At 39.0% G+C, this 25,924-nt stretch overlaps 2 protein-coding genes across 10 annotated transcripts in view; both read left to right on the forward strand.

Annotated features, from left to right (window-relative positions):
- Positions 1-6,920: 6,920 nt before the first annotated feature.
- The window catches only part of LOC130905750 (endophilin-B2-like), a 31,008-nt gene continuing 12,004 nt past the window's right edge, over positions 6,921-25,924 (forward strand). Inside the window, exons 1-7 of one of the 9 annotated variants that reach the window (XM_057819391.1) lie at positions 6,921-7,166; positions 8,510-8,651; positions 9,364-9,375; positions 12,477-12,605; positions 18,972-19,105; positions 19,172-19,264; positions 23,595-23,657. In XM_057819391.1, coding sequence (XP_057675374.1) covers positions 7,104-7,166; positions 8,510-8,651; positions 9,364-9,375; positions 12,477-12,605; positions 18,972-19,105; positions 19,172-19,264; positions 23,595-23,657 — 636 coding nt within the window. In that variant the 5' untranslated portion in view covers positions 6,921-7,103. The remainder of the gene's footprint in view (positions 7,167-8,509; positions 8,652-9,363; positions 9,376-12,476; positions 12,606-18,971; positions 19,106-19,171; positions 19,265-23,594; positions 23,658-25,924) is intronic. The other 8 variants (XM_057819393.1, XM_057819395.1, XM_057819392.1 and 5 more) reach the window with 8 other exon arrangements.
- On the forward strand, positions 15,042-16,710 carry LOC130905752 (general transcription factor II-I repeat domain-containing protein 2-like). Its single transcript, XM_057819400.1, has one exon. It carries the CDS (start codon positions 15,635-15,637, stop codon positions 16,646-16,648), a length of 1,014 nt encoding a protein of 337 aa, XP_057675383.1. The 5' UTR covers positions 15,042-15,634; the 3' UTR covers positions 16,649-16,710.

The following is a 25,924-nucleotide window of genomic DNA, read 5'->3' on the forward strand; positions in this document are numbered from 1 at the left end:
CTTACGTTGGTCTTAACAGGGAGCAGTTGGATTCAGCCATGTGAAATGAGGCAGACCAGAGGGCAGTGTACCCACGCTAATCAATAAAACTAAATGCAAACACTTTCAAAGTAAACCATTACAACGGCACTTTATTTAAACGAATACTCGAATCAATAAAATTTGATTTGAATATTTTTTTATAATCGAATACTCGAGTTAATCGTTGCAGCACTAATTTATACACAAAACTCCAAAAATGGGCCGAACAAAAGTATTTGCAATGCTCTGCTAGAATTTTAGAACCATTCTCTTTGGCCAACTGCTCCAGGTCTCTGAGATTTGAAGGGTGCCATTTTCAGATCTCTCCACAGGTGTTCTATGAGATTAAGGTCTGGCCACTTTAGAAGTCTCCAGTGCTTTCACTCAAAAATTTTTCTAGTGCTTTTGGGTCATTGTCCTGCTGGAAGACCCATGACCTCTGAGGGAGACCCAGCTTTCTTACACTGGGCCCTATATTATGCTTCAAAATTTGTTGGTAGTCTTCAGACTTCATAATGCCAAAGCAGTCCAGTGCCAGAGGAAGCAAAGCAACCCCAAAACATCAGGGAACCTCCGCCATGTTTGACTGTGGGGACCGTGTCCTTTTCTTTGAAGGCCTCGTTTTTTTCCCTGAAAACTTTATGTTGATGCATTTTCCCAAAAAGCTCTGCTTTTGTCTCATCTGACCAAAGACCATTCTTCCAAAACTTTTTGGCTTTCTCGGGTAAGTTTTGGCAAACTCCAACCTGGTTTTTGTATGCCTCTGGGTCAGAAGTGGGGTCTTCCTGGGTAGCTTGAACTTGTTTGGATGTTAGTCGAGGTTCTTTATCCACCATCCGCACAATCTTTCGTTGAAATCTCTCGTCAGTTTTTCCTCAATTTGTCTCATCTGACCAGAGAACATTCTTCCAAAACGTTTTTGGCCTTCTCAGGTAAGTTTTGGCAAACTCCAGTCTGGCTTTTTTATGTCTCTGGGTCAGAAGTGGGGTCTTCCCAGGTATCCTACCAGAGAATCTTTCGTTGAAATTTTTCTTTTCCGTCCACATCTAGGGAGGTTAGCCACTGTGCCATGGGCTTTATACTTATTGATGGCACTGCGCACGGTAGACACAGGAACATTCAGATCTTTGGAGATGGACTTGTGGCCTTGAGATTGCCCATGCTTCCTCACAATTTTGCTTCTGAAGTCCTCAGACAGTTCTTTGGTCTTCTTTCTTTTCTCCATGCTGAATGTTGTACACACAAGGACACAGGACAGAGGTTGAGTCAACTTTAATCCATTTCAACTGGCTGCATATGTGATTTAGTTATTGCCACCACCTGTTCTGTGTCACAGGTAAGTAACAGGTGCTGTTAATTACACAAATTAGAGAAGCATCACATGATTTTTCAAAGGGTGCCAATACTTTTGTCCGGTCCATTTTTGGAGTTTTGTATAAAATAATGATTTTTTTCCCATTCTATTTTGTTTTTTTTTTTTTTCATTGCAAGCAAAATAAATGAAGATATAACTATCAAAGCATTTGTAATTGCAATCAATTTCAGGGAGAAATTGAGCATTGTCTGACAGAATTGCAAGGGTGCCAATACTTTTGGCCAGCAGTGTACAAGTAACAGGACCAACCAATCTATGATAAAGTAGACTTCCTGTATAGTCCCAGAAATTTGGCTGCCCGTAATTACAACCTAGTACCATCAACTTGACTAAACCAGCACAAATTGGTGTAGGAGAAACAACAATCATTTTTCATGTGTTCATTTATGCGAGTAGAATGTACAGGTTCCTTGTTTATAATTGTTACAATAACTTTGATTACCTTCACCTTGACCAGACATGGTGTCTGCATTCACAAATCACACGTTTCTGTTCAAATCACTAAAACAAATGGTTAAATCGACTGGCTAGAACTTGTATTTTGAACTGGTTAATCAACTTGCTGCTGTATTACTTTAATCAAACAATTTTCATAAATACCTATCATGAGGAAGAAATTTTGAATTGACATGTTCTATTAGTGGCTTTTTAATAGACCTGCCCGACGAATATTGATCATTAACATTGACGATAATTAAAATGTCCCATTCATTTTCTATGGAAAAAAAAAAATTAATGTCCCCAAATCATTAGGAAATGACCAGATATCAATAGGACGTGTCCCCCAAATGTCCCCGATTTCGTTAATGCATATGGAATTCAATGCCATTGACTGCCATGGACGTCCAAATTTCCCATTCATTTTCAACGGCATTTACTTAGTTTAATGTCATTGGCGGCCATGTTTGTCGATTCTATTGATGCCATTGTACTTGGATTTCATTGATGCAATTGTAAGTCGATGCCATTGACGGCCATAGACGTCCGAATTTCCCATTCATTTTCAATGGCAAAAAAACATGTCCCCAAATCAACAGGAAATGACCAGATATCAATAGGACGTGTGCCCCAAATGTCCCCAAATGACGTTTTATGACCAGGACATGCCCCCCAAATGTCCCCAAATGACCTGATATGACCTGGGCACGCCCCCCAAATGTTTCCAAATGACCTGATATGACTAAGAAACACCCCCCAAATGACCTGATATAATCAGGACACTTACTCAAATGTCCCCAAATGACCTGATATGACCCGGACACGCCCCCCAGATGTCCCCATATGACCTAATATGACCAGGACACGCCCACCAAATGTTCCCAAATGACCTAATATGACTAGGAAACGCGCCCCAAATGTCCTGATATAACCAGGACACTCCCCCAGATGTCCCCAAATGACCGGATATGACCAGGACACGCCCCTCCAAATGTCCCCAAATGACATGATATGACCAGGACGTGTCCCCCAAATGTCCCCAAATCAACAGGAAGTGACCTGATATTGTCCCCGAAATGTCCCCAAACCAACTTGGGCGGGGCTAAGATCTGTATCTCCACACAGCAAAGCCCTAGAGTACTTTCTCCAGAAATTGCAGTTTCTCGTCAACAGTCGTCTCCTGCTCACCCGTGACCCTGAAGAGGGTAAGCGGGGTACAAAAATATTGTTTTGGCCCTTATATGGCAGTATTTGCCATCTATTTTTGATCAATTCTGACTCATTTTTTCTTCCACATATGGCAAACATGACCTTAACTTAAAAGTTTGTGGAATTGTATTTTCACAATAAGGTCAATGCCAAGAGTAAAAAAAAAAAGTCATGTCTTCCACTGCACAGTTAAGAAATACACAACTTCAGATGATTTCTGAATGCGAATCGGTAAAACCATACTAATTAGGTGAGGCATAGATCGACCAAATTCTGCACAATTTTACAGCAGGATGAAAAGTGGTAATTGCTATGTGGCAAAACGGATTTTGCCATGTGGCTTTTTTTTTTTTTTTTTTTTTTTTATTTTTTTATTTTTTTTTTGCTATGTTGCAAAATTGATTTTTTCATGTGGCATTTTTTTGCCTTGTGGCATTTTTTTTTTTGCCGTGTGGCAAAATTGATTTTGCCATTTGGCATTTTTATTCCCATTTGGCAAAATGTATTTTGACATGTGGCTTTTTTTTTTTGGTAAAAGGCAAAATTGATTTTTTGGTACGTGGCATTTTTTGGGGGTAAATGGCATTTTTGCAGGCTGTGCACATCCATGCCATTGACGGCTATGCACGTCCAAATTTTCCATTCATATTAAATGGCAGAAAAACGTGTGGCTGTGATTTTTGACCATACACTTACCATTACAGCGCATTGACATTCAACTGGCACCCAAATAAGGGAATGCCATGACGGCTATGAACGTCCAAATTTTCCATTCATTTTAAATAGCAGAAAAACATGTTTGGCTTGGATTTTTAATTATACACTTACCATTAGAGCACATTGACATTCAACTGGCACCCAAATAAGGCTATGCACATCCATGCCATTGACCGCTATGCACGTCCAGATTTTCTATTCATTTTAAACCAAAATCAATTTTGCCACAGGGCAAAATCAATTTTGCCACATACCAGAAAAAAAAAAATTGCCACGTAGCAAAATCCATTTTGCCACGTGGCAAAAAAAATGCCACATGGCAGAAAAAATGCAACATGGCAAAATTCGTTTTGCCACATGGCAAAAACATGCCACATGGCGAAAAAAGCCACATGGCAAAATCAATTTTACCACATGGCAAAAAAATGCTAACTGGCAAAATAATTTTGCCACATGGCAAATACCACTTTTGGTTCTCACCGTCTCTCCAATTTTATGACTATTTCTTAAACTTGGAATGAAAAAGAGACCTTTGCCTTTTATACCATAACAAGATTGCTGGGTTCTACATATGGAGTCAACAGATCAAGAAAAATGACATAATTTTGTGACCTATTTAAACATTCACAATGATATATTAATGGATTGTCAAATGGATTTATATATTGGTAAATGATACCACCCATTCTACAGCTTCATATTCCAGAAAGTTGTGTTTGTCATTGAGTGTTTCTGAGGACAAATATATTGAAATTGTCAATCATTTAAGTTTTGTAAGTTACTCTATTGTCATGTAATTATGGTGAAGAAGGTTATAATTTTGTCGATGTCTAACTCCCCTTTAACAGCCGCTGGTGCACAAATGATAATCAGAGTATCCAATTGTCACCGTTTAGCAAATCTGTCTACTGCTCAATAGCAGTAAATAATGAAATGATGTATTTGTGTGAAGAAACGGAGCCTCTCTTACTCCTCAGATTCCACAGCAATCAATCAATATTTGCATTTTTACTATTAGCACTTGTTTTATTGCAGCTGATCTACAAGTATAAATGAAATGCACCGAAGTGTGTGTAGCAGGAACAGAGTATGGCCTAACCTCTCCATACAGTGCATCACTGAGTTCTCTTCCACTTTAAACATAATATTTAAGAGTGATGCCTTTTCTGCAAGCCATGTTCTAGTAGTTATTGATCCATGTTGGGTTTACTAACGTTTCATGTACAGTTTTCATCTTTTTGTGATTCACGGCAATCTCTTTGGGGACTGGTTCACATTCGTACTGTAGAGGTGGTTCTCTAGTTGCCAGCGATCTGAAAATATGTACATCTCTGACTTTAGTGATTTCTGTGTGAAGGATTTATCACAAAGATTGGAGCTCCCCGAAACGTCAAACACTTTTCCCCCCTTAAAAATGCTTTATTGGTGTAAGAAAAAAGATCATGGCAGTTGCAAAATGTTGTCTTTCTTGGTCACATATTAATTGTACTGCTAGAGAAATTCATTTGGGAGCCTCAAACCATTTGTCAGTTTCAGCACTAGCCATGTAAAGCCTGGTACTGGTTTCTTTTGTAACTGCAAGTGTAATCCAAATTATGGAATAGTTCTCATCTAAGTAGTACCTGGCCATTAGTGTAAAAGTGAATAAGCAATAAAGATGGAGTGGTAAGCAAAGGTGTAGTATGTTGTTCTGTCATGTGTTTGTGGTCATCCTGAGAACAAGGCAATATGGAAATAGCCTTGAGGAATTTCTAGATCTTCTACACAACACAGAAAGACACACAAAAAAATTTTTTTTTTTTATTATACAGGTAGTTCCCGGTTGACGAACGACTTCCGCCCTTCTGCGCTGGCTATGTAACTCGGATTTCCATGTAAATCAGAATTACCCTTTAAGTACCTCTAAACACCCTCTTCATTAAAGAGTGTACAATGGTACCTCTCCATACAAAGTTAATTTTGAAATTTTGACAAATTGGGGGTCTCTGAGCGGAACTTCAAGTCACCTGACATTATTCCGCCATGGTAAATATTAGGGTTGTCAAACGATTAAAATTTTTAATCGAGTTCATCACAGCTTAAAAATTGTAATTCAAACCATCTCTAAAATATGCCATATTTTTCTGTAAATTATTGTTGGAATGGAAAGATAAGACACAAGACGGATATATACATTCAACATACTGTACATAAGTACTGTATTTGTTTATTATAACAATAAATCAACAAGATGGCATTAACATTATTAACATTCTCTCAAAGCAATCCATGGATAGAAAAACTTGTAGTTCTTAAAAGATAAATGTTAGTACAAGTTATAGAAATTTTGTATTAAAACCCCTCTTAATGTTTTCGTTTTAATGAAATTTGTAAAACTTTCAATCGAAAAATAAACTAGTAGCTCGCCATTGTTGATGTCAATAATTACACAATGGTGCTGAAACCCATAAAATCAGTTGCACTTAAGCGCCAGCAGAGGGTGACAAAACACCCAAAAACACAAGTAACAAGTGCACATGAGACTGTGCTGTCATTTTCATCTGTTTGAGCGGGGCATGTGCGTTAAATGCGTCAAATATTCTAACGTGATTAATTAAAAGAATTAATTACCGCCTGTTAACGCAATAATTTTGACAGCCCTGATAAATATACTCTCACCAGCCACTTTATTAGGTACACCTGTCCAACTGCTCGTTATCACTTAATTTCTAATCAGCCAATCACATGGCGGCAACTCAGTGCATTTAGGCATGTAGACATGGTTTAAGACAATCTCAATCAAAAAAATCAAAAAAAAAAATCAAAGAAAAATAGCTTTCACGTGCATTTAAAAAAAAAATTTGGGGGGGTGGGTTTGAGTTTCAGATTTATTTTTACATTCAAACACTGTTTCAAACGATTTTTTTTTTTTTCGGTTGAAAATATATATTTTGATTGAAGCAACTTTTTTGATTGAATAATAAAGCCCCCGCCCCAAAAGTCAAACTCTCAGCCTATGCGTGGACATGATACGTATATTAGATGTCAGGAGGAATAATAATGTTCTGACTAGAGAGACTGCGAGGATGAAGATATATATTTTCCTGACTTTTACATTGTATAATAATCTCATGCTATTCATAGGGTCAAGATTATCTGACCTTTTAATACTGGGGAAACGCACGGGCAAAGATGCATGCATACACGAATCACGCTATCTCTTTAAGAGCAGGGCGAATAGTCGATTGCCGAACGTGGAGTAGGAGAGATTACTGCTTCAGACTGCTGCTACATCATCTCCGTTGATTCAGAGGATTCCCTCTCCGGCGTTGCAGCTAGTGCACGATTAACCTAGCACAGCGGCATGGATTTTAACGTGAAAAAACTGGCTTCTGATGCGGGGGTCTTCTTCACCAGAGCTGTGCAGGTAAACCAAACCGTTTGGCGGATTTCATCATTGATTTACCGTCTGCGTCGGGCATTCGTGAATGCTGAGGGCCTTTACGTCGAAGTCGTCGGAAAGAATTTGTGTTTTTGTAAATGCAAAACTTGTCGTGTGCTTTAGCTTTACTGGCGGGACTGTAAGCCGATAAAGGTCTGCCAAGCCTCCATATATTATTGATAGCGATGGTTTATGAGTCACGTGACTCCACGCGCTACAGTGCACCCTCAGCCTCCAGACTCGACAACGCCACAGTAAAAATAAAACACATTTTCTAAATAGTGTGATGTAGTTTTGCACGTCTCACGTGCTTCAGACACATGTAAAATGCATTTTTCTAAGGAAATATCACAACAATACTGAATATTTCAGTGCTTTTTCCGACTGATCATCCACTGCCATTTAAAAGGGTATGACGACTATTGAATCTTTATCAGATAGTTTATAATAAAGTACTGTATTGTGTAATTTGTAATCAAGATCAAATCCTCAAACCACCACACACACACAATAAATGAAATAATTTGCTTAAGCGTATGTGAGTAAGACAAGTCATAGACTTGATAATGTATTGACATGACGCGGGGCCGATAAATAGGGGGCCAGCATTTTTGGCGAGGCCGTCAAAGCTGACAGAGTGGAATCACAGACGAAGAGCTTTTTTCGTTGAAAATTCTTGTGAGTAAATGCTTAAATCCCAGAATTCTGTAGAGATATGGACGTAAAACAGTCTTGATTCTTGGTTAAAAGCAAAAAAAAAACGTGTAGTTAGCATTCATTTTACGTAAATATGTCGTAGTACGATGCTAGTCTGTTAGTGAATGTAGCTAGCGGCAGCCTGATGTAAAAGGAGCTATTCCAGTGAAATTTTTTGTGAATAAATGCTTAAATCCCCGAATTATTTATATATATATTTGGATGTAAAACGATCTCGATTCTTGGTTAAAAGCAAAAAAGAAGCCATGCAGTTAGCATTTATTTTTCGTAAATATTGCGAACTATGATGCCAATACGGTAACGGCTAATTTGTCCCATTGATTTTTTTCACAACGTTTCAAAACTCATGCATGGTACGAAAAATATAATAATTACCATGAATCCTCGAACAAATTACTCCTGAGACAATCCTTCCTGTAAGTATGCGGTACAGCTTTCGTACTTTTTCAACAGAAATCTGGCGTTAGATCGCTGCGTGCGTGTGTTTGTGAATAGCTCCTGTTGATGTGGCAGCCCTCAACTTGAATGCGAGGCGCAGTGCATGACCGATCTGACCCGTCAATGCATTATGAAGTCAGTGAACAAGCGTAATCGGATCTGAACTGTTTAAGTTCACAGAGGAGAAGTTGGGCCAGGCTGAGAAGACTGAGCTGGATCCTCATCTTGAGAACCTGATCACTCGGGCGGACTGCACAAAGAACTGGACTGAAAAAATCTTGAGGCAAACAGAGGTGCTCCTGCAGCCAAACCCAAGTAAGCCCTTTCGAAGTCATCGTTGATGCCATATTCTCTGGTCTACTATCTAAAGGCAACCTCGGACTTAATGACTTGTAGGCTCTAATACGTCACAATTGTTCTCTTTTACTAAAATATGTTGTTAGAAACACATATTTTTGCCCTTTATTTAAAAAAACTAATATTTAGTACATCTTATGACCTACGGAGGGCGCCATGTTTTATCCGTGCAATGCACGCTGGATGACGACATAGTTGGCCTGGACTGGTTGTGCTAGCTAGCAAGCAAAGCTAGTATGACGACTGGCATCATTTTGTTACATTCTGCTGCTGTTACAGAGCTGTGGGATGAGTTCCCAACGTCTCACGATTATTAAGCGGAGCAGAGTTCGTTTGTTTGGCCCGTACTAGTTGGGATGCGTGTTAACATTTACAAAGCAAAGCGGGCTATCTGAGAAAAAGAACTCTGGTCCGTTTAAAAAGGACCAAATGTGCTCGTATGGTGTGTGGGCGTGGTTGGGTGAGGAGAAGGTCAAACAGATAGGTAAGATAATGCTTGGAGTTGTAATATAGTTTTAAAATATCTCTGGACGATCGTCTTGAGGGCCCCGCGAATATTTGTCCACGAGCAACCCCCACCGCTCATTGCCCCCGGGCCTTGTTCACATTTGTTCCGCCACTGTTTTATGTCTAATATAATCATGTATATTTGTTGCCCCTCATGCTTCAGTTGACCACACTGGTGAGTTCTGTCTTCATTTATCAACATATGTACTGTATTTTACAGCCAAAAAAAAAAAAAAATATATATATATATATATATATATATATTAGGGCTGTCAAAATTATCGCGTTAACGCGCGGTAATTAATTTTTAAAATTAATCACGTTAAAATATTTGACGCAATTAACGCACATGTCCCGCTCAGAAAGTATTCTGCCTTTTGGTAAGTTTTACAGCAAGGCTTTTTGCGCTGTCCAACAGCGAACTCTTGTGGTCGCTTTGCGACATGGTTTATTATTTTCTTCTTTTCTTTCTTCATTATGGCTGAACGACGTCTCGGGCTGATAATGTTGTGCTTATATGATCCTTGGACAAGATTTGTCCGTAAGTATGGTTGTTGTAAAGAATGTACATATTATGTTAGTAAGCGAAATGTTCTATTTTTTGTATGAGACGCTTTTTGTTTATGTTTAGTGAACCTGTATAGCGTGCTAAGCTAACGTTGTTGCTAATGCAATGCTTGTGTACTTTTTTTTTTGTAGTTTTACGACGGTCTAAAGAGGACAATGGTTTGAGACCATTTTATTAATAAATCAGATGAAAAAGGAAGAAGTCTAATTATTAAGGCGTCGTTCACTAGCTGTCTAGCTTTGGAAAAAGTAGACGCTTCGGAGTGAGGACAGCATAGACAGATTTAAATGACAGTAGAGTGAAATGCCCACTACAGTCCTTATGTACCGTATGTTGAATGTATATATCCATCTTGTGTCTTATCTTTCCATTCCAACAATTTATTTTACAGAATATATATATAATTTACAGAAAAGTATGGCATATTTTATAGATGGTTTGAATTGCGATTAATTGCGATTAATTACGATTAATTAATTTTTAAGCTGTAATTAACTCGATTAAAAATTTTAATCGTTTGACAGCCCTAATATATATATATATATATATATATATATATATATATATATATATATATAGCAAAAAATGCACACCATACTACTGTGGTATGAAAAAGTATGTGAACCTTTTGGAATTTCCAACATTTCTGCCTAAAGTGATCTGATCTTTGTCAAAATCACACAGATGAAAAAACAGTGTCGACTTAACCTATAAATGTTTGTGTGGTTTTAGTTATTCATATTTTAAAGAGGATAGCATGCAAACAATGACGGAAGGGGGAAGAATAAGAAAGTGAACCCTCTGCCTAAGGAGACTTAAAGAGCAATTGAAACCAATTTTTACCAAACAATTTAAGTCAGGTGTGTGCCCAATCACTGATGAGTGGTTTAAAGCTGCCCTTCCCTCTATAAAACACACACCTGGTAAGAATTGTCTTGATGTGAAGCACTGTCTGATGTGCATCATGGCTCAGTCAAAAGAGCTCTCTGAAGACCTGCGATCAAGGTTTGTTGATTTGTATAAAGCTGTGAAAGGATACAAAACCATCTCTAGAAGTCTGGATGTTCATTAATGGACAGTCAGAGAAGTTGTTTCCAAATGGAGAGAGTTTGGCACTGTTGCTTCTCTCTCAAGGAGTGGCCGTCCACCAAAGATGACAGCAAGCATTCAGCGCAGAATACTCAGAGAGGTTAAAAAAAAAAAAACCTAGAGTGTCTGCTAGACTTCCAGAAATCACTGGCACAGTCCAATATCTCTGTGCACACATCAACTATATGTGAAACTATGGCCAAGAATGGTGTTCATGGGAGGATTCCTAGAAGGAAGCCACTGCTGTCTAAAAAAAACATTGTTGTTCGTTTAATGTTCGCAAAAAGGCACTTGGACATTCCACAGAAGTATCTGCAGCTACAGGAAGCGTCTGGTTGAAGTTATTGCTGCCAAAGGGTTGGGGTACAAACTATTAAATGTGATGGTTCACTTATGTTTTTTACCCCTTCGGTCATTGTTTTTATACTATTCTCATTAATATATGAAAACTGAAGGAATCTGGCCTTTCAGCCAGATTGCCGGAATCACACCAGCCGAACGGCTGGACCCGCGCTGGCGCAGATCCAATGACCCAGGCCGGAGGGACCCCGAGAACCCGTCCAAAAGGCCAAACTCCACAAGTTCACCCTAGTCTCAATCCCTTGTACTGACTCCATTTTGAAAGCTGGAAAAAGGCTTCGGAGCACAAGTTGACAATTTATTCAGGTCGACACAAATTAAACAGAAACGCAAACCGAAACAGACTCAGGCGAGAAGGCAATGTCACCATATCACAAGTCAACAAAAGGTTCCTGAGAAAAGTGACAAAGATTAATTAAGCATTCAGTCTTTTGAAGGCTCTCACGGGGCAGGCTGTGGGCAGAGAAGGGTGTGTTTGGACGTTGTTTATGATTATTGTCTTGTTTGTGGATTGGACCGGAGGATTCGGGAGTAACTGTTGGCAGGGCAATGAGGGTTGTGGATTTTGCCACCTTGGCGCCAAAGGGTTTGGCCTTTGAGGTTAAGGTTTTGGACGTTTGGACTGTCTGGGTGAAGTGATTGCGAGATTGGTAGTGCAGACGTGGGCTTGTAGATGTCAGCGTCAATCTTGCTCAGTCAATTGAATGACACACACGTTGGGCTTCTGTGATAAGAAGGCATCCTTTATCTCTTATGCCCTATATTCTGCATGATTTCCATAAACTATGGTATAAGTGCTATTTATTTTGTATTGGGTGCGTAAGAATAGAATAGAATTGAACGGAACTTATTCTCATTGTCAGCAAAACATTGTCAACAACGAAATTTGACTTGGCACTAGTAATACAAACAGTCGATCGGCAAATACAAGAAAGGATACTTTTCCCTATAAATATTTGGACGGTTTAAGTTGAAGCCGACACTGTTTTGTCATCTGTCTGATTTTTTACAAAGATCAGATCACATTTGCTGGTGTATATGCATCAAATGTGAGAAATTACAAAAGGTGCAGATACTTTTTCATTCCACTGTATCTGGTGCACACCAGAAACTGTAGTTTCTAATACACGCCACATACTATCTGGTATGTATTTTCATTCTCTGAAATGTCATACTCAAATACACTTACCGGACACATAAACAAGAAAGACATTCATAAGTCTGTCCGCTTGAAACACTGACTTGAACACTTTATGCAGGTGCTCGAATAGAGGAGTTCATCTATGACAAACTGGAGAAAAAGCTTCCTTCCAGGACAACCAATGCAGAGTTGCTTGGCCAATACATGCTGGATGCTGCCAATGAATTTGGCTCTGGGACACCTTACGGTCAGTAGGTTTGCTGTATGTAATGTGTTTATCATGCAATCATACAAAAGTAGAAACCGCAATTTCAGGAGAAATTACTTCTGGTCTTTGCCATGTGGAGGTACAGATCTTAGCCCCAGCCTAGGTTGGTTTGGGGACAATTCGGGGACAATATTACGTCACTTCCTGTCTATTTGGGAACATTTATGGAGCCTGGGATAATGATATCAGGTCATTTGGGAACATTTGGAAGGCGTGGCCTATTCATATCGGGTCATTTGGGAGCATTTGGGGGCGTGGCCTAGTCATATCAGGTCATTTATGAACATTTAGGGGGCGTGGCCGGATCATATCAGGCCATTTGGGAACATTTAGGGGGCGTCGCCTGGTCATATAAGGTCATTTGGGGGGCGTGGCCTGATCATATCAGGACATTTGGGGGCGTGTCCTATTGATATCTGGTTATTTCCTGTTGATTTGGGGCCATTGTTTTTTTTTGCCATTGAAAATGAATGGGAAAAAATTTGGACGTTCATAGCCGTCAATGCCATCCAAGGACATTGGCATCTATAGAATGGACAAACATGCCTGTCAATGGCATTAAACTGAGGAAATGCCATTGGAAATGAATGGAAAATTTGGACGTTGGATGGCAGCACCCTCTATAGACCATACCCACGTGACGTCACAACTCCGCCCTCCTGACTGGTGCCGCCCAATTGTCCGTCACCACATCGTGTTTACCTGTTACGGCTACGTACATTCCTCCTATTTACGGCGTGTTTTTCTGCTCGTTAACATTAATAATCAAAATGGTGAAGGCGTGTGTGGCGGTCGGTTGCAATAACAGAGAAGATAGACGGAGAGACATGAAGTTCTACCGGATTCCGAGAGACCCGGAGAGGAGAGCGAGATGGGCTGCTGCAATTCGACGAGAAAACTGGGCTCCAAACGATTACCACAGATTATGTAGTAGTCATTTTATATCTGGCAAGATGCATTTAATATATATTTAGAGGGTTTTGGGCTGACAACCACAATTAAGATCATTGCTAGGCTAATCGCCGACAACATACACGTATGTATGTAGTGAGAGTGCTATCGCTAAACCATATAAACATTAAAAGCCCTAGCTCCATTGACAAACGACATGAAATACATTAGACTTGACAGTGGATGTTAGCAAGAACAAAAGATTTTGAATTGAAAATTTCGTAACTCACCTTTCCAAGCACAAGATAGATTCCTGCCGAATTTTCGTGGACGAGGACCTGTTTCACCCAACCAGCAACGAAGTATTTATAAGCCTCCAAGCTCTTAAAGTTTTTCAAACTTTCGTGAGAATAGGCTGATTTTGTGTGGACTAGGCATGTGCCGGTATGAGATTTTGACGGTACGATAACCGTGAGCAAAAATACCGCGGTTTCACGGTATCACGGTATTGCAATTATAGCTCCCAAATTTTGAGATGTATGGGTTTAAAAAAAAAAAAAAAAAAAAACTTTTTTCCATTGAACAGGTTTTTTTTTCAGAACATATTTGCAAATTGGAACATGAATATAATGTGAAAATAAATTAATGTGAAAATAAATAAATTAACAAAAAATAACAAATATTTTATATAAAATTAAAATAAATAGAGCCTAGACTATACCCACAGCCAGAGCTCAAGTTGCTCAATAATAGAGCAAGAACAAAATAATTGCTATAAAAAAGTAAGAACACTTCTAAATAAAATTAAAAATATATACTGTATGACTTTTTTTGAGGGGGAGAAGCTGAAGTTTCGCCATTTTCAGCCACTGTGTCAACTCTCTTCTACATGATGTCATGCCTTTGTGTTAAAAAGAACAAAGAATTCATAAGTTAATAAGTTAGTTAAAAATGTATAATATTGTTGAGGTTTCAAGGTTTCATCTAAAACACCTATGTCAAAGTCAAGGCCCGCGGGCCACATCCGGCCCGCGAGAGGTTTTTTTCCGGCCCCCGGGATTATATAAATTTGTTATTAGAACTGGCCCCCAGATCGCTGCACGCCAGCAGCCTCCAGGTACTTTACACGCACTGTAACGGTCACCTCTGTGATTGGTGTTCATTCCAACATCCACCACGCGGTGGCGCTGCTTTATTTATATCGAATCGTTTCTTCTTCTGTTACTGTTTAGTTTTAGTTGGAGTTCATTCATGTGGGAACGGTGTGTGCGAACCGCTGAGCTCCTGAGTAACGAGTGGTCGAGGAGCATTTATTTGTTTGGCTAAATAAAAGTGCACAAGAGGAAGCATGCTCCATTTGTTTGGTACTTTTATGGCCGCATCCGACCGGTCACGCGTTACAGCACCAACGGACTACATTTCCCACAAATCAACGGTGGCGCTCCGAGCGGCAGACCACTTCATTTCATTATTCATCAGCGGGCATTAGCATCAACTTTTAGATAACCTACCCTTAAAAAAATGGCAAAACGGAAGGCGGACACTGAGAACCGGGCTTTTAAAAAAAGGTGGGAGTCGGAGTACATGTTCACGGAGGTAGGTGGAAAACCTGTGTGTCTTTTGTGTGGAGTAAGTGTGGCGGTAATGAAAGAGTTTAATCTGAGACGGCATCATGAGACAAAGACAAGGATATGGACATGGAACAGAGGCTGCAGAAGGCGGAGGAATTAAAACGAGGCCTCAATTCTCGGCAGGCTCTGTTCAGAAAAGCCAAATCACAAAGCGAGGCTGCTGTCAAGGCCAGTTTTATTTTGGCAGAAGAGATCGCTAAATCAGCCCGGCCATTCACTGAGGGGGATTTTATTAAAAACTGTATGCTAAAAGTTTGTTTGCCCAGACAAAAGGCAACTCTTTTCGAACGTGAGCCTGAGCAGAAACACCATTGCTGAGCGTGTGGACGAGCTGTCCATCAATCTAAAAGAGCAGCTTGTGAAAAAGGGAAAAGAGTTCATCGCATATTCGCTGGCTGTGGATGAGAGCACTGACATTTCTGACATTGCCCAGTTGTCAATCTTCATCCGCGGAGCGTGACAGAGGAGTTTTTGGCGTTACGTCCTATGCATGACACAACTACTGGACATGATCTGTATGAAGAGGTGTCAAGATGTGTAAATGAGATGGGACTGCCTTGGGAAAAACTCGTGGGTTTGACAACAGACGGAGCACCTGCGATGTGTGGACACAAGAGTGGACTGGTGGCAAGGATACGGAAGAAGATAAAGGAGGAAAACGCCCTAGGTGAGCTGGCAGCTTATCATTGTATCATACATCAGGAGTCGTTGTGTGGAAAAGCCTTAAAAATGGAACATGTAATGAGCACCATCACACGCGCAGTTAACATAATCAGAGCCAAAGGTTTAAATCACCGCCAGTTCAAGGCATTTCTGAGCGAGTTAGAAACGGAGCATGGTGATTTGCCCTATCACACTGAGGTGCGATGGCTAAGCCAGGGAAAGGTGCTGCAAAGATGCTTTGAGCTGCGTGAGGAGATCTGTCTGTTCTTGGACAGTAAAGGGAAAGACGCTACTCAACTCCGAGATGAAACATTTTTGTGTGAAATGGCATTTCTGTGTGACATCACGACTCATCTGAATGCAATGAACTTGCAGCTGCAGGGTCGGGGTCGTGTCATCTCTGATATGTACAGCACAGTGAAGGCGTTTAAAACCAAACTGCCTCTGTGGGAGGCACAGATGCGGGAAAAAAACTTGAGCCACTTTCCTTGCTGCCAGACCATGAAAGAAAAGCTCACTACCAGTGTGTTCCCGTGCACAGAGTTTGCTGATAAAATTAGTGTACTCGCCGCTGACTTCCGACGCCGATTTGCTGACTTTGAAGCACAAAAAAGTAGGTTTGAACTGCTCAGTAATCCATTTGCAGTTGACGTGGAAAGCTCACCACCAAACCTCCAAATGGAGTTGATCGAGCTCCAATGCAGTGATGCACTGAAAGCAAAATATGCGGCAGTGCGGTGCTGCGGAGTTTGCCCGTTTCCTCCCCGAAACAATGCCCCAGTTGCGCATCCAGGCTGCTCAAACGTTGTCTATGTTTGGCAGCACATACTTGTGTGAACAACTGTTTTCTTTGATGAAGCTAAACAAAACATCACACAGAAGTCGACTTAATGCAGAACACCTCCACTCAATCCTGAGGATTTCCTCAGCCCAGAGCCTGGCCCCAAACATTGATGAACTTGTTCAAAAGATGAGACACCACCAAGTATCAGCCACAGCTTCAAAAAAGTGAACATTACTGTGCAATGACGTATTCAGAGTTTTTACTAAGTTTAAAAGTGAAATGTTTGTTTTCACAGCACTTGACTTTTCCATGAAGAAAAAAATGTTTCATTCAGATTTTTGCACTTTATTATTATATTTCAATCCAATTTGTTTTTAAAATATTTCAGTTGAGTGAATTATAGAACATTGCTGATATTATTTATTTCTTTGAAGTAAATTTAGGCCATTTTTGCTATTTCCCTGAGAAGTAATACTGATGGAGCCTTGAATAATACCGCTTCATTCATTTAAAGTTCGTGTTTTGGGGATTTTAACATAAAGGAAGTCTTTTGTCCCTGTTGAAAATTACAATTTTCTGACACAAGTATCAGCCACAGATTCAAAAAAGTGAACATTACTGTGCAATGACGTATTTAGAGTTTTTACTCAGTTAAAGTTTATAAGTGAAATATTTCTTTTCACACCACATGTGACTTTTCCATGTAGAAAAAGAAGTTTCATGTTAATAGATTTTTGCACTTTATTATTGTATTTCAATCCAATTTGTTTTAAGAATATTTCAGTTGAGTGAATTAGAGAAAATTGCTGATATTATTTATTTCTTTGAAGTAAATTTAAGCCATTTTTGCTATTTCCCTGAGAAGTAATACTGATGGTACCTTGAATAATACCGCTTCGTTCATTTAATGTTCATGTTTTGGGTTTTTTACATAAAGGAAGTCTTTTGTCCCTGTTGAAAATTAAAATTTACTGACAGAGCCATAAGAAATTATTGATTCATTTATTTGATCATATAGTAATATATTTTTAGGTTTTCAGTCTGTTCAATGGGGATCACTAGACTATATGCGGTCATTTTATTTTTTTTCAATGAACATTCGATCAGTCCGGCCCTCAACTTGTTCCTAAATTTTTCATTTGGCCCCCTGTCCATTTGACTTTGACACCCCTGATCTAAAACAAAAAGTGAGGAGTGAGACCTCCTTTTGCAATTAGCGATCTTTGACGCGATCCTTTTTTTTTTTTCTCCCCCCTTCATTCAAGCTTGTTTCTCACTCAGCGGCTGTGAGACATAAAACGTCGACCCAGCTGCTCTCCCAGCTCGTCTTTGTAAGTTTTAGTTAGTTTGTATATTGAATTTGAAAGGAAAATGTGTGTTTTGTTTTTGGCGACCTTTTTCATGGTGCTACTGCTATCCTGTTGAACCTACTCACATGTGGAAAAATACAATTGTATAACGTTTTAAATGTATTCATTTGTATATTTCACCACGATTTGAGAGCTCAATAAATTGAAGAAAAGTACGCCTTGTGTTTCGAGGGTTGGTTTTTGGGTTTGCTGGCTGTTTAGCAGAATAGCGTTACTGACACTCACGGCAACAAACTGGAAGGGTGAGCGCTGCCGCACCAAGCCACTTCGGCTGCATTTTGGCACATGAAAAATAGCGAATACCGTACTAAGGTATGACGGAAAATTTTAGTGGTTTTGAAACCGCAACGTTTTCACACCACGGTAAACCGTGAAACCGGTAACCGGCACATGTCTAGTGTGGACAAGATAGTTGTAAATATCAGGGTAGCTAGCAGATGTCAGGCAAAGACGGCGAAGACAGCGGGTCGAAAAACATCGATTTAGGCATCAAATATGGATCTGGCAAATGGATAAACTGAAGCTTTTCCACATAACGCCTTTTATGCAACGCATCCAGTGAGTTTACGGCATCCGAAAGCACCGGGTCTTCCATGAAATGCATTATAAATTGCTCGATCAATTGAGACCATTGATAATACAGACACGAAATGACGGACAATGGGGCGGAACAATACAGCGATCACGTGATTTTGTGACGTCGGTGGGTAGGGTCTATTAGCGTCAATGGAAGTGGGGAAGTTTGGGGAACACGTCCTGTTGATATCTGGTCATTTTCTGTTGATTTGGGAAATTTTGTTTTTTCCCCATTGAAAATGAATGGGAAAAATTTTGGGCGTCCATGGCTGTCAATGGCATCGACTTACATAGGCGTCAATGGAAAGCAAGTACATTGGCATCAATACAATGGAGAAACATGCCCGTCAATGGCACAAACTGTGACCCCTTGAGGTTTATTGGGAAACAACATTTTGAGTTTCTTGTGTTATTTGATGCTGCCAATTAGGCAGTACCCTGATTACGGTCGGAGAATACCAGAAAAGACTGGGAACAGCCGAGCGAGAGTTCCTTCAAACCTCTGCCACGACGTTCCTAACGCCCTTACGCAACTTTCTGGAAGGAGACTGGAGGACTATATCAGTGAGTGCCGCTTTGTGTATGTAAGCCAAATATATTTTGTGTCTGAAATTCACTTGCCTCTCACAGAAAGAGAAACGACTTCTGGAGAATCGCCGGCTAGATCTTGATATCTGCAAAGCACGCTTGAAAAAAGCCAAGCAGGCAGAAGCCAAAGCAGCAGTGAGTTTTGATTATTATTTGACCTTTCAACTAGGGGTACGATTTGCGAGTCAAGGCTCACGATAACGATGATCTAATGATATGGTGATACAACAATTACTGATACATGGGTCAGGAAATCATTCTAGGATATTCTACAAAACAACGACTAAACAGGAAAAACGAGCTATTTTCAACCTTCTACTGTGAATTGAAATTAGTTTATCACTAGTTAATGTCCAATCCGTTTGAAGCAGGAGGGATGGCAGCGAATGAACGAATGTCATTTGGCCGTCAGTGGCATAGAGTCAAATTTTGGGCATTTCATGTCTGTGTAATTCTATTGTTGGCCACTAGATGGTGGCACTTGATCCACCCTGGCACTTTAAATTTGACTTAGAAATAACAAGGATTACTTAATGTACAATATTAGTGCTGTCAAATTTAGTGCCTTAACGGGCGGTAAGTAATTTTCTTAATTAATCACGTAAAAATAGTTGACGCATTTAACGCATTCACGGAATGACCCGCTCATGCATTGCCTCAAACAGATTAAAATGACGCCGGTTTTTTTTTGCATATTGAAAGCTAAGAGTCAGAGACCGCGCCGTTTATTGGCATAAGCTTTGGCAAATCTTTCAGAACAAACATAACGATTGTGGCGACTGACGTGGGGAACAATGACAGGAAATGATCTTAACACCACTGACAGTCATGGTTGCCCAACTTCCCATCATGCATTTGGGTGGAACAGTTAAGTCACTACAGCAGGGGTCCCCAAACTTTTTCCTGTGAGGGCCACATAACTTTTCCCTTCTCTGATGAGGGGGCGGGTGAGTCGTAACAGAAAAAGTGTGACGATTGCAGGAGTGCCGAAATGTAAAAATGTATTGTTTTTCAGAAAGCCACAATCAAATAACCCTTTCTGGATTCTTCACGGAACAAAGTAGTAAAAAAAAAAATAATAATAATTTAACAACAACAACAACAACAACAACAACAAAATATATATATATATATATATATATAATATATTAAATACTAAATAATATAATAATAACACTGTTAATTAAATAGATAATAACCAAATAACCCTCTCTGGGTTAGTCACAGAAAAAAAGCCAGGAAATAAATAACACTATTGGAAAAAAAAAAAAAAAAAATTGTTCAGGGGGCCGGACCAAATGTGGAGGCGGGCCGTATCTGGCCCGCGGGCCGTAGTTTGGGGACCCCTGCGCTACAGTATCATTTAGTGAAAGCACAACAAAAATAATATTCCTATCCCTCAAAAAAAATAATGTTCACAAAAAGTAAAGCTAGCATTACTAATCAAAATAGCTATGCTAAATACACATAAAACTTACTCAGACTTTGGTCAAACTCTATTCAAACATTTCGTTTCACTCAACAAATACACTAGAGGGCAATATTTAGTCACTATATACAAACTATCAGAGGTCAGGTACAGGTATGTTGTAAAGTCAACACTCAAATGAACGTAAGGTACAATGAACCCGGAAACTACGGCGTCAGTCGAGGGGCAAAATGCACTCGTTGGCTGGACCTCTAATTAATTTAAAACTCGCCATTGACACCTTGCGGTGTATTTCAATCACTAGCTTACGTAGTTAAAGAAACTGAAAGAACGGCAGGGAGCCCATGTGACAATGGTGGTGAGCTAGTAGTTTATTTTTTAATTGAAAATTTTACATATTTTATTAAAATGAAAACATTAAGAGGGGTTTTGCCGTATTGGCCCGAATATAAGACAGTGTTTTTTGCATTGAAATAAGACTGAAAAAGTGGGAGTTGTCTTATATTCGGGGTCTAGACATTCATTATACCCATTCACGACGCTAGATGACGCCAGATATCATTGAAGCGATGTTCTGACATGACTCCGCAACTCTCAAGTTTAACCAGTTTGCATTATTTTATTGCAATGTTTTTCCTTATTCATATTTGTTTCAAGACCACAGTTACAGTTAGACTTCACTTTGATGGTTAATGCAGTTATTGCAATTTTGTTGTTTTGTCACAATAAATTGGTTTATTTACATTTCAAAAACCACTTTACTTTACATATTTAAATGTTCAGATATTAAGATTTGAATGAGGCAAAATAACATGCTTTTTCTCTCAAATATGTTGTTATAATCATTTGTTTCAGATGTACTGTAATTATTTTTGGTATAAACATTTTTGGGGTGTTCAAAAAGTCTCTTTCCAAACTTGAATCTTGAAAAAGAGGGGGTCGTCCTATCATCGTGGCAGTCTTATATTCGGGCCAATATGTTTTTTTTTTTAGTTTTTCTGCCTTCCATTGACTCTTTGACTAATTCTATTGTTGGCCACTAGATGGTGGCACTTGATTTACCCTGGCACTTAAAATTTGACTGAAAAAGAACAGGGATTATTTGAAGTACAAAAAAATATACATATATTGTTTTTAATTATGACATTTATGAGTGACTGCATTTTTATGACTGAATTATACATCCTAATTTTTAATAACGCACAATTATTCCCACTTTTAAATGAGGTGAAAACATTGCTTTTTTTTTTTTTTTTTTCAAATGAACTTCTGATTGAATTATTGGAAGTCCTCCTATTAATCCAATGTTTTTCCTCATTTCTCGCTGTTAATATTGACTTTTTTTGCTGGTACTTTTAAAATTATATTTACTTTTAACTTACACTAACTCAGTGCTTCTCAATTATTTTCTTTTACAACCCCCCCACACGAAGACATAAACGTTTCGCGCCCCAAACTCTCTTCTGCCACTGTAAATAGTACCATAGTACCATTAATCTCTAAAATTATTATTATAAGCACACCTCTGCATAACATTGTCCTTTTTATATTAAAGGAAAAAATATAAATCAACTTGGAATAAAGTATAACCATAGACTTCATAATGTATTGACGGGGCGCGGGGCCTTGCATTGTTGGCGAGGTTGTCAAAGCTGACAGAGTGGAATCGTTGAAAATTCTTGTGAATAAATGCTTAAATCCCCGAATTCTTTATGGATATGGATGTAAAACAGTCTCGATTCTTGGTTATAAGGGGGGGGAAAAAACGTGCAGTTAGCATTAATTTTACTTAAATATGTCGGAGTAAATTACCAGTCTGTTAGTGAATGTGGCTAGCAGCCGGTTGATGTAAACAGAGCTTTTCTGGTGAAAATTCTTGTGAATAAATGCTTAAATCCCCAAATTCTTTAGAGATATGGACGTAAAATCATCTCGATTCTTGGTTATAAGCAACAACAAAAAAAGTGCAGTTAGCATTTATTTTACGTAAATATGTCGGAGTAAATTGCTAGTCTGTTAGTGAATGTGGCTCGCAGCCACCTTTATGTAAACAAGCTTTTCCGGTGAAAATTCTTGTGAATAAACGCTTAAATCCTTGATTTCTTTATGGATATGTGCGTAAAACAGTCTTGATTCTTGGTTAAAAGCAAAAAAACTGTGCTGTTAGCATTTATTTTAAAGTACAATGCTAGTCTGTTAGTGAATGTAGCTAGCGGCCGCCTTATGTAAACAGAGCTTTTCCGTTGAAAATTATTGCGTATATATGCTTAAATCCCTGAATTCTTTTATAGATATGGACGTAAAACAGTCTAGATTCTTGGTTAAAAGCAAAAAAATCATTGCAGTTAGCATTTACCGTATTGGTCCAAATATAAGACAGTGTTTTTTGCATTGAAATAAGACTGAAAAAGCGGTGGTCGTCTTATATTCGCGGTCTAGACATTATACCCATTCACGACGCTAGATGGCGCCAGATATCATTGAAGCGATGTTCTGTTATGACAGATCTCAGCTACTCTCAAGTTTAACCAGATTGCATTATTTTATTGCAATGTTTTTCCTTATTCAGATTTGTTTCAAGACTACAGTTACAGTTAGACTTCTCTTCCATGGTTAATGCAGTTTGGGTTCCATCCATTCAAATTACTGACAGTGCAGACTTCAATTTTCAGCCATTTTAAAAGAAAGCAACATAATATTTAGTAACGCATGAGTAGCAGACAAAGCTTTGGCATGGACCCTTTTCCTGTGTCTCTTTTCAGCATGAGGAGTGATGCTGCTTGTCACAAGCTATTAAGCATGTTAACACTCATGCAAGCCTATTGTTTAAGTTTTATCAAGTGATTGATTGATTTTCAATTCCTGAATATGAGATATTGCTGCTTTCGTCTCGTCTTTCAAGACTGGCAAACACTTATTTTATGCTTTATGGTGTTTTCATCAGCTTTTAGTGCACTCGGTTTGTTCCACTAATGTTTGGGAATGCATGACTTTGCCAATGTTTGTTCCCCCCCTCCCTGCTCTTGTTGTTTTTAGGCTGCACCTGATTTTCAGGAGACAAGGCCACGAAATTATGTGCTTTCTGCCAGTGCGTCAGCGGTAAGAATCACAAGCAGAACCAATGGCGCTGACACAGTGCACACGTAGTTTGATAGCAAAAGCTAATACACTTATTGATATGCCAGCTATCCATCAAAACTCATCACTAAGAGTTATTTGTTTTACAAATACCCCCGAAAATACGCAACTATGCTTCAATCTATTAATGCGTCACTTCCGCAGTATTAAGTCGCAAAGGACCACTATCACAAGAGTACATTTTAAATGTGTCCGTATATTGCTTATCGAATAGAAAACCAGCGCAAGCATATACAGTGCTGCTCAAAAGTTTGTGAACCCCCTCAACATTTTGGAATTTTCTATTATTTCAACCTGATTTCCTAATCAATCAATTCAGTAGTTTTTTTTTTTGTTTTTTTAACAGTTGTGTTGTCGAGACTAAATTAAAAAGAGTTTTCATCAACTGATGTAGGTGCAAAATTGAACTGTTTGGTCACAACCAAAACCGCCATGTCTGGCGAAAAGTCAACACTGCATACCACCAAAAGAACCTTCTCCCAACAGTGAAGCATGGAGGTGGGAATGTCAAGATCTGGGCTTGCTTTTCATCCTCAGGACCTGGACAACTCCACATAGTCCAGGGAATCATGAATTCTGAGGAATATTGTCAAATCCTAGAACATAACCTGAAGCCATCTGTTTTGAAGTTAAAGCTTGGCAGAAGGTGGATCATGCAACATGATAATGATCCAAAGCATTCCAGCAATACAACCAAGGAATGGCTGAAAAAGAAGAAGATTCCTGTTCTGGACTGGCCCAGTCAAAGTCCTGACCTAAATCCCATTGAAATGCTGTGGCGGGACCTGAAGCGAGCAGTTCATGCCAGACGCCCATTAAACCTCTCTCAACTGACTGCGTTCTGCAAGGAAGAATGGGCAAAAATCCCCCAAAGTAGATGTGAGAGGCTGATTAGTCACTACAGAAACCGTTTGGTTGAGGTAATCTCTGCAAAAGGAGGCGCAATATCCTATTAACTGAAGGGGTTCACATACTTTTGCACACATGATATCTGAGTTTTTCTTAAATCAACCACTTTTGTTAAATAAAGAATGACAATATAACTATTTCTTTTGTTTCAGTCCATTATTTGGAATGTCAGTATTGTGGATTTGGGTATAACTTAACATTTAATAAGGTTATTTTAGTTTTTTTTACAAAAAATCTGACCATCGCTGTGGGGTTCACAAACTTTCCAGCAGCACTGTATACACTGCTTGCCAAAAGTATTGGCACCCCAATCCAAATGATTGCAATTAAAAATGCTTTGGTACTAATACCGGTACCTTCATTTATTTTGCTTGCAATAAAAAAAAACACAAAAGAGAATGGGGGGGGGGTCATTATCATTTTACACAAAACTCCAAAATGGGCCAGACAAAAGTATTGGCACCGTTTGAAAAATCATGTGATGCTTCTCTAATTTCTGTCATTAACAGCACCGGTTACTTACCTGTGGCACATAACCGGTGATGGCAATAGTTAAATCACACTTGCAGCCAGTTAAAAGGGATTAAAGTTGACTCAACCTGTGTCCTTGTGTGTACCACATTGAGCATTGAGAAAAGAAAGAAGACCAAAGAAATGTCTGAGGACTTGAGAAGCAAAATTGCGAGGAAGCATGGGCAATCTCAAGGCTACAAGTCCCTGGGGCCCTGCATTGTTGGCGAGGTCGTCAAAGCTGACAGAGTGGAATCACAGACAAAGAGCTTTTTTCGCTGAAAATTCTTGTGATTAAATGCTTAAATCCCCGAATTCTTTGTAGATATGGACGTAAAACAATTATTAAAGCATTATTTTATTGCAGTGTTTTTCCTTATTCAGATTTGTTTCAAGACTACAGTTAGACTTCACTTTGATGGTTAATGCAGTTATTGCAATTTTGTTGTTTTATCACAATAGATTGGTTTATTTACATTTCAAAAACCAGAAGCCATTCATTTATGAATGTGATTGCACTTTAGATTATATATTTAAATGTTCAGATATTAAGATTTGAATGAGGCAAAAAACATGCTTTTTCTCTCAAATATATTGTTATAATTATTTGTTTCAGATGTACTGCTATTATTTTCTGTATAAAAATCAATTTGGTGTTCAAAACGTCTTTTTTCAAACTTGAGTCTTGAAAAAGAGGGGGTCATCTTATAATCAGGGCCGTCTTATATTCGAGCCATTACGGTACTACCAAAGCATTTGTAATTGCAATCAATTTTCTGGGAGAAAATCTCTGACAGAATTGCAGGGGT

Source organism: Corythoichthys intestinalis, chromosome 17, assembly GCF_030265065.1.
Source record: "Corythoichthys intestinalis isolate RoL2023-P3 chromosome 17, ASM3026506v1, whole genome shotgun sequence".
NCBI lineage: Eukaryota > Metazoa > Chordata > Actinopteri > Syngnathiformes > Syngnathidae > Corythoichthys > Corythoichthys intestinalis.

Bases quoted from the DNA above. Each gene is read 5' to 3' on its own strand.
- LOC130905752 (XM_057819400.1), top strand. From the start codon at position 15,635: ATGCATGACACAACTACTGGACATGATCTGTATGAAGAGGTGTCAAGA.